Source organism: Gavialis gangeticus, unplaced genomic scaffold (assembly GCF_001723915.1).
Source record: "Gavialis gangeticus isolate Ggan-Ray unplaced genomic scaffold, GavGan_comp1, whole genome shotgun sequence".
NCBI classification, from domain to species: domain Eukaryota; kingdom Metazoa; phylum Chordata; order Crocodylia; family Gavialidae; genus Gavialis; species Gavialis gangeticus.
In genome coordinates this window covers 11,301,576-11,310,578 of record NW_017729009.1, presented here as the reverse complement: position 1 = coordinate 11,310,578, position 9,003 = coordinate 11,301,576, and the positions used below count along the sequence as shown (strand labels likewise).

Sequence of the window (9,003 nt, the reverse complement as noted above, 5' to 3'; positions counted from 1 at the left end):
TTTTTTTTTTTTTTTTTTTTTTCCCCTTCACCATATGATTTACATTTTAAAATCAATGTTTAAATATTTTTGATGGTCTTTCTAGGATATCTGGGGGGTTTGGTTTTGTTTTGTTTCAATTCAGCTCGGCTCATCTGTGGGTTGTTCCAGTTATAATGTGGCACGTATCTGTGGATCACATACAGATGTGAAGAAGACAGTCTATAAATTGTGTTGCAAAACACGGGAACATTTATGAAGCACAATTAATTCTTAAATGTACAAATGGATTTAAAATGGTAATTATCTGCAATTGAAATTAACTGTGAAGAACAAATCAGATGCCTGTTTATGCTTGTTGTGCCAAACACTTATTATTTCCAGTAGCATGCATCGCAGTGTGATACACATTCATCTAGACTCTTTTATATAAGATTGCATGTTTGATTGCATCTACTTTCCCTGTATTGGCTCTCACTTCTGTCACCATATACTTTAGACTTTTCTCTCTTTCCTTTTGAAGACATTAAAGTATCTACAAGAAAAGCTTAGTTTCATTTGAAAAAAATATGATACCAAGGAGTATTAAACCCAGCAATTTATGAAAGGAGGGCAACCTCGTACCATTTGATTTGTTATTCAAAGGTTATAAGTAACTTGCAAAATAAAAATTCTTGATCTCTCTCCTGATCTATACCTTACCTATTTCATAAAATGCTTTTCCTTCCCTTGGAGGGGTGGGGTTAGTTGTCCATTGACAATTAGAAATGAAAGTGGGCAGGAGGGAAAAATTACTGGAATAAATTTTGAAAGGGAAGAGTGGTATTGGGAGCCTGGGGTGGGGGGAGAAATGACTGGAAAACGTGGGAGAGGGGAGTAAAGAATAAAAAGTAGAGAAAAGAGGAGGAGGGGAAGGAAAAGAGGAAGGAGATTAAGTATAACTTGATGTTTGTAAGCCATAAAGTACAAGGGGGGGGCTAATGAAATGAGAGCATAGAACAAATAAGCAAAAGCAAAAAATGTAAAGTGATTTAAATAAAGCAAGTTACAGGTAGTTAATTACAAGATAAAATTGTATTTCTTTAAACTGCAGGAGTTATTTCTTTGAGCATATATATGTTCTGTGTCTGGGGATGATGGCACAGGTATTTTTCGTTCAGACTACTAGGTTTCAAGCTTTTTATTAGCAACTCTTTTTAGCTTTTGTAGATAAGTAGTTTAAACATTGTCTTTTATTTCAGTATTTTTAGTAAGTTACATTATCACATTACTTTTGTTTTAATTCCTCACTAGAAGTTTGAGGTGTGTGTGTTTTTTCTGGATAAAACAGTGTTTTGAGTTCTACCTTAAAACCTAATAAATCTGAATTTCCGGCTAATCATGGTCCATGATGATGATATGCTCTAGTTAATGGAGATGGGCTTTTTATATGCATACACAAGCCATGTCTCGGATACAGCTCCCACAATTTAATTATTTTTTTCATTTATCTGTGTCAACTTCTATCAGTGGAGTAACATAGTTTCTGGACTTGCTCTTCTCCTTATTGCATCAGTAAATTTTAATCTTGGACAGAACAGTTTTGGTTCATTGGTTGCAAGACACAGGTAATGTGATTATGGACATCCTCATCCTCTAAAAGAAAATCTGAAACTTCTGCATTCCAGCCCTACTGATAATTATCCTGCTGTCTACTACCTTTACCCGGCTTGGTCAGTAATGTGTTACCTTGTAGCATTCTTTTTGTACTTAGTCCAGAAATGTGTAAACTCAAAGTCAAGTTGCTTTTTTCTGTTAAGAGCAAAATGTCTGTGGTATGTTTGCATTTAGTGTGTGGTTAGAAATGACTGGACTGAGTTCCTGACCCTTTAAATATTGTTGTTGTATATTTTGGGGATTTTCTTTCTTTAAGGGCCTTGGCCTAGACACTGATTTTTGGGTTTGGCTCAAAATAGACCTAAAACTTGAAGCAGCTGAGCAGTTTCATTCTGCAGTCTGAGTGCTACCTTGACGTCTATGACTAGCAGCGATGAGCATCCACTGTCTACTTTCAAAGTGCTGTGAATCGCACACATTCATTCACATCTGCTCACAGATATTACCCATGTATTCTTCTGCTGGGCAAATCATCTTGGGTGATATCTGTCATCATCCATAGCTTCCTGGAAGAGGGAAGTCTGTGAAAAAATTCTTAAAAGGCTACAGTGGCTGGATGTAGACTTCCTACACAGCAGAGACTGTTTTGAATTGGTCTTTGGGCTCCTGCTCTTCACAGCAAAACGGAGCTCGTGCAGTTCGTGTCCTTTCACTTTGACTAAACTCTAAACTGATGGTTGGATTTATATACCATGTAGAGTTGAGGAATCAAGATTGTCAAGACCACACCAGTTTGCACCAACTGCATTTTTTGAGATGCAAAAATCTAATGATGATGTCAATTTGATATGGTGTGATATTAGAAGAACGCATTCTGTAATATTGTTTCAGCTTCTTTTCATGCTATAGTAACCAAGAACAAACTGTGCATACACAGAATGAGAATCCTCATGTTCTTTCTGGAGTATCCTTTGAATTTTGTTCAAATGGAAACTGTCTGATCACGTCTTTCTGGAGTCTGGCTGGTTTACCGAACCATTGCCCAAAGGTTTAGTCTCTCGCTGGTCTGAGGCTTATGTTTTCTGTGAAGCTAGCTACTCAGACTGGAAGTTTGGAGACCTGTCAGACCCTGTTAGACATAGATCAGACCAAAGAGCTTAGGAGCACTTTGTCACAATGTGGTAAAGGAACAGCCAGTAGTTATTCATATATGCAAGCTAAAATTATCACAAACAGCACAGTACAAACTGGTGCCTAGGTGACTATATACATTCCAGCCTCATCCCCAGATATGTTGCAGCCAGTCTTGAAATATTCCTCTTGATATAGCAAAGCTACCTTTTTTGATTGATCAATATAATACAGTTGATCAGTGTAATGCAATTTATGTTTTCTGTTATAAACTCCTCAGTAAAGACTAAGGGAAATAGTCTTTGCATGCGGTGGTAAATGACATGACCAGTTCTATATAGTTTATAACATATTAATGTTTTCCAAGCCTCTCACCCACATAACTGCATTTTGGGTTCTTCAGACTAGATAAATATAAGGTAATTGTCTCTGTAGAAAAAATATTTCAGTTGTTTTTTGTTATCTCTAGGTGTGTTTAATTTTCTTATCTTCAGTTTATGGCCCCTTGCAGTTTAGTATTACTTTTAAAATAAAATCCTGGTTACCAAAGTAGCAGCTTGCTGCTGAGATCGAGTAACTGTAATCTGGATTAGGAACTATACGCGTGAAACAGAGAGCTGTATTTTATTGCTAGCGTATTCCTCAGCAGAGCGAGTATCCAGTTCAGTTCTGTTTTTTCCAAATGTAAATTATACACAGCAGCCTTGCCTGTCTGTGTTGGTTTAGGAACTTGCTGTAGCCACTCTCTCAAACTGCTTGACTGTCATTCTTGCTTAGTTGTGGTAATTACCAGCTGGTCAGTGTAATCAAGGACAAAATGCATTTTCATTGTATGCTAAGCAACTACGATATGTGATTGCTCTGTGTGAAAATCCATGTAATATGGGTTCCTGTACTTTTTTTTTATTAATGTGTAAATAAGGGCTTTTCCAGTTAAACATTGCTTTCACAGTGTCAGGGATGTGGGATGTACACTGCAGTTAAAATTGATAAAACAAACCCTGTGCTCTTATAAATATCTTTATTCAGCTAAATGAATAAAGCTTTTCTGAAAGATTTGGTGCCCTGGAGACTAGGGTGGGGCAAAAGAATAATGGGGAAGAACTAATTTCAATGACATTAATGAGCTCAGTTTTTCAGAACAGCATTAATCCCCTGTTTCACTTGCTGGCCCTGATCAAGACTTCAGTGAATGGTGCCTTGAATCAGAGGAATGCCTTAGTAGTTTAAAAAAAAAACCTGCAATAAAATCTGCAAGTTAGGTGAAGCTGAAGCTTGCAATGTCTCCTTTCCTTGGATAGTTTAAAGAAAAAATACATTTATGAAAATTTAGTTTACAGGAATTTGAAGGGCCTTAATGAAGAATTTTGATTACTGGGCAGTGATAGATACTCTAGATTTTACATAATTCCTTGGTAACATACTAAGCTTTTTATACTGGACAGAAGAGAAGAATAGTTTTGGAGGCTCTGTGAAGAAGGACTTCATTTATTTTTTATGTACTCAGACTCTGAACATACAATATTTACATAAAGTAATAAGCAATTTGCATGTGTGTGTTGAGAAAAAAAAAGTAATCACCAGAAGAGAGAACCTTTAGGAGGAGGCAGTTTCACCTCTTTTGATGGAGAATTGCTTTTGAAGAAATCAGGATGAACCTTTATTGGCATAAGATTCAGCAATTTACGTTTTTGTCCAGCTGTGTCCATCCTGAGGCAGATGTTTGCTAAAGGCTACCTTCCTGGCCAGGAGCAAATTGCAAGAATACCTGCCTACTGTCTGTGATAGTTGCCCATCTATCCGTTCCTGATCCCTGTTTAATTCACAAGAGCTTGCAAAACTGATATAAATTACATTTGTCTGTTCCAGGTTGAAGAGTATTTTAATATGCTTGTGATTGTATGAGGATATGTTTTGCCTTGCTGTGTATTTGAGCCAGTTATACTATACATATTAGAAGTGTGAAAGCTTGTATTTTGCTGTCTTGGCTTTTGGGAAATCTTTAATATCTTGTCACGGTTACAATTAATCTGCATGTGTTTCAGCAATTAGTGTGTATATGTAGCATGCAGCAACAGATTCTGGAAGCTGTTAGTCAGCATCTGTAATTGGCTTCTGAAAAGAAGTGAGAAAAATGGAAGTATTTACTGCCTATATTTGGCAACAGTAACTTTTGTTGTCAAACATACTTTCTGCCCTGAATTCTTTGTCGCTACATCCAGAAATGCACTCCAAACATGAGAACAACAACAAGTTTGGTATCCATTTGTAACCACCTGTTTGATAAAGATGTTCATTATATCACTTTTTAAATTAGTTCAAATTCTTTGTTCTTTGGCCATTTTATGATGCTTGAATTTGAATTCTGTTTAAAGGGAAACTACCTAATAACATGTAATGTATACGTAATTATTTTTAAATGATTATACCACTCAATACAACAGAAAGAAGCATAGCTAAGTATTAACAGTTTAAAAAAAACCAAACAAACCTCAAAACTAAAATTTAGAAACTCAAAACTTAAACTTTTATTATATTTTTTTCTGATGGGAGTGAGTACAACTGGGTAGTTTCTCCAAAAAGAAAAATTGAGCTGGAGCAGGGTAATGGTCCCTCGTCAATCAGAAATAGCCTGCCTGCTTAAGGAGGGAGAGGATGTATTTAAAGCCTACAACTAGACGTTGCCTTTTCTTCACTATTCCCCATATGTCCCAACAACTATTGTTGACAGCTGTCTGCTGGCCAAGTTCTCTGAGTGCAGTATATTGAAGGGAAACAAATAATACCAGTTCTTATACCTGGATTGACTGCCTGTTGGTTTGTGTGGATTTTACAGTGTTTTGACATACAAAGTATACATCTTTTGAGATCTGTCTACCTGAAAAACCTCCTCTTCCCCCCCATATATTTAGGTATGAATTGTGTAGAGTTCTAGAGCTGCAGTCACCTTTGCTGGGTCATTTCCAGAGTTTCCCCAAAACAGCCTGAAGATCTTAATTTTTAATACATGCTAGATAGGCATTGTTTGTTAGGGAGTCTTAACCATTATCCAGATGTGTGAGATTGGGTTTTAGGTTGGTTGCGTGTGACTACTGACTAATGAACTAATTCACGTTTATGGGGTAAGGTTCCTGTTTGGCAGCTTGGTGGTAATTCTTTTCTTTATGAATTTTTCAAATAATTACCATGGTGGCTGGAGGTATGAATGGAGATCACCTCTTTTTATTTCAATCAAAGCAAAAACATACAAATGCATGTAAAATTGTGACCATTATATAGTTAGTATCATCTTGTATCTTTTTTTTTGCATTTCATTTTTTTAATGGTCCATTATATTTTTATTCACTGTTGATTATTCTTGAAGCACTTGGCATTGTTAGCTTATAAATCAAGTGGGCTGTTGTCAGAAATCTGTCACTATTGCTCATGTAAAGCTTAATCTCTTTTTGCATGCGATTGAACCATTTTAAAGTGTGTTTGTGTGTGCATGTGTGCACACACGCATGCTTGCCCTTTTCATATAAATGACCTCATGGACCCTGTACAGAGTAGAACTTCTGTTGCTCAAATTTTCCAAAAATGTCTTCAGGGAAGAAACCAGGGCTGGAAAATTTCAGCCTGGACAAGTAATGTTTTGGAAATCTGCAATTTAAAGGACTGAAAACAGCTTCTCTACTAGTGCAGTGTCAGAAAGTCTGAACTGTGGTAGTTATTGAGGCTCTTAAACCCTAGTACAAAATACAAATTGATATAGCTTAGTGAGGGGTTTTCTTACTATTGGTACTCTGTTGGGTTGTCATTGCTTGTGGTTGCTGTGAAGACACCCAGCTAGTTCCCAGGACAACATTACAGGCTACAGCTCCTATTAGTAGGTCCAGAGAGATTTCGTTGACCTGATTCTGGTGGCATCATCTTTAATTTGTAAAAAGAGTATGTGCTCTTCAGTAAAACAGTGTTACGGTTCACAAGCTTTTTTGAAGGTGTGCAGGAGGTGTTTACAACAAATCAGTTTCTCATGATGCATTACAAAGAGGCTTTAGTGGTTGGCAACAGGCAAAGCTAACGAAGTTTGCTTTGATATAGAGTACCTGTAAAGCAAGTTTTGGGTTAAGCTGAAGAAATGTAGTGTATCAGCAAGGTTGGGTCTAATTGGAATATTCCTGCCATTTGCTAAGAGAGTTAAACTGAGGGGACTGCTTTCCTCTTGAACTACATAGTATTGGTTCCTAGATATCTGGACTTCAGAAATGCACCTATGGTAGACATGCAGACTTTCAAGGCGAAGCATATTTTGTACGTCTTCCTAATGGCATTTTTTTTTATTTCCATAGGTGGTGATGTGACGGTGACAGAACCTAGCAGCTCTGATAACCGTGTGGAGAGATCCGATCTTTACACAAATGTGGATGAAGCACTCATAGGCGGTGAAGCTAGTTACCTGTCTCAGCCTCTTACTCCAGAGAAGGATGATGCACTTCAGGCTGCAACAGTTGCTAACCTGCGGGCAGCCCTCATGAGTAAGAACAGCCTGCTGTCTCTGAAAGCTGACATGCTGAGCGAAGATAGTTCTCTGCTCTTCGAATACTTACCCAAAGGCACACATTCTTTATCTTGTAAGTTTGCACTTTTATTTTATTTTTTTGTGTAACGATACATTTGCAAAGTCATTTGGGAGAAAAGCAGGAAATATAGATCATTTTAGATTTATCAGAACTGTTTATACAGACTTTTAAAATTGCATGTACAGAAACTTATGCCCTCTACCCTGCCTTTCATGTGTATTCCATAATGTTCAGAAACTGTTATTGGTAATATTATACAGCATATCTTTAACAGCAACAACTGGAAATACAAAAAGGTGTTGCAGAAGTATATAATAGATATATTAGGACACTAATAGTGTCTAAGTAGCATGGCTCAACTCTGGGAAAATGGTAGCTATGCATGGAATGCAAAATGCTTGATCTCTTCAGTTTAAAAAAAAAAAGATACTATGAAGGTTTTGAATCCAAATTTGACCAGTCGTAATGCTTGATGGGAGGAAATCATTGTTTCAGTAACGTTAAAAAGTACAAGAGTAGTAGTTGACCTGTTTATAACTCTGCTTAACCTATTTTTTTCCTTACTGCTGTGTTTTGTTTTTAGCTAATAATGACCAAGTGGTTTGTGCAAGTGAACTAACTTCCATTTTGTTCAATCACAAAAAGAGTTGCTTGTTTGGGTTTTGTTCGGCTTTTATGTTTCTTTTATGAAGGAGGAACTAGTTTATTTCAAACGATGGAACTGAAAAAGGAAGGGCAATCAATTGGATTCTTTTATTGATGACTTGCACATTTGCTAAATGTCCTGCACAGCAATAGCAACAGACATTCTCTGCATTAGTCATTTAAAGCTACTTTTTTGAGTCTGAAAAGTTGTCAACATTGCATGTATAATGACACCCTGCTTATCATAAGACAGACAGTGAGAGATAAGTCACAATTGCACTGGAGTGTAAATGTTGGTGGTTTTCTAAGAACAGATCTGTTTCTTCCCAGTTGAACAGGCTGCTAAGTCATTTTGATTCTTTGGGATATAATGTTAAGAAAACTTTGTCAATGCAGTGATAATGTGGGGAGAGACCTCAGGGCAGAGTAGAGGCTGGAGCAAAGTTAAAAGCTGTTACTTTCAGAGAGATTTTTTTTCCTTCACTCAATAAAAAAAAGTTGAAAGCATATTCACATTTGAATGGATTTAATTTTTTTTTTGTATTTTTGATCACAGGAAGTGTGCTTGGTTACTTTTAACCCAGTAATCACTGTATATTGTACAGTAACTACAGGAGATGACCATGTAACTGCCATAAACATAACAGCAGATCTCTCTTCTTAAATCAGTCTAAAAGAAAAAAAATGTAGGGGATTGAGATTTTTGTGAGCTTTTTTGGAAGTTTGAGAGTTTTGGGGGGGTTATTTTATGGCTTTTGCAGCTCCTATGTTTCATAGTTTCATAGTTTCTAGGGTCGGAAGGGACCTGAGCAGATCATCTAGTCCGACCCCCTGCCATGGCAGGAAGAGTACTGGGGTCAAATGACCCCAGTAAGGTGGTCATCCAACTGCCTCTTAAAAACCCCCAGGGTGGGAGCCTGCACCACCCCACTTGGAAGCTGGTTCCAGACTCTAGCCACCCTGACCGTGAAGTAGCGCCTCCTGATGTCCAACTTAAACCTTCCCTCCGCCAGCTTGTGACCATTGTTCCTGGTCACTCCTTGCGGCGCTCGGGGGAACAGGGACTCCCCCAGCGCCTGCTGATCCCCCC

General features: G+C 37.4%; 1 protein-coding gene across 1 annotated transcript in view; it reads left to right on the top strand.

The window, feature by feature from the left end:
• The window catches only part of ZBTB46 (zinc finger and BTB domain containing 46), an 85,544-nt gene that overhangs the window by 41,490 nt on the left and 35,051 nt on the right, over positions 1-9,003 (top strand). The window contains exon 3 of the mRNA XM_019510054.1: positions 7,038-7,319. Coding sequence (XP_019365599.1) covers positions 7,038-7,319 — 282 coding nt within the window. The remainder of the gene's footprint in view (positions 1-7,037; positions 7,320-9,003) is intronic.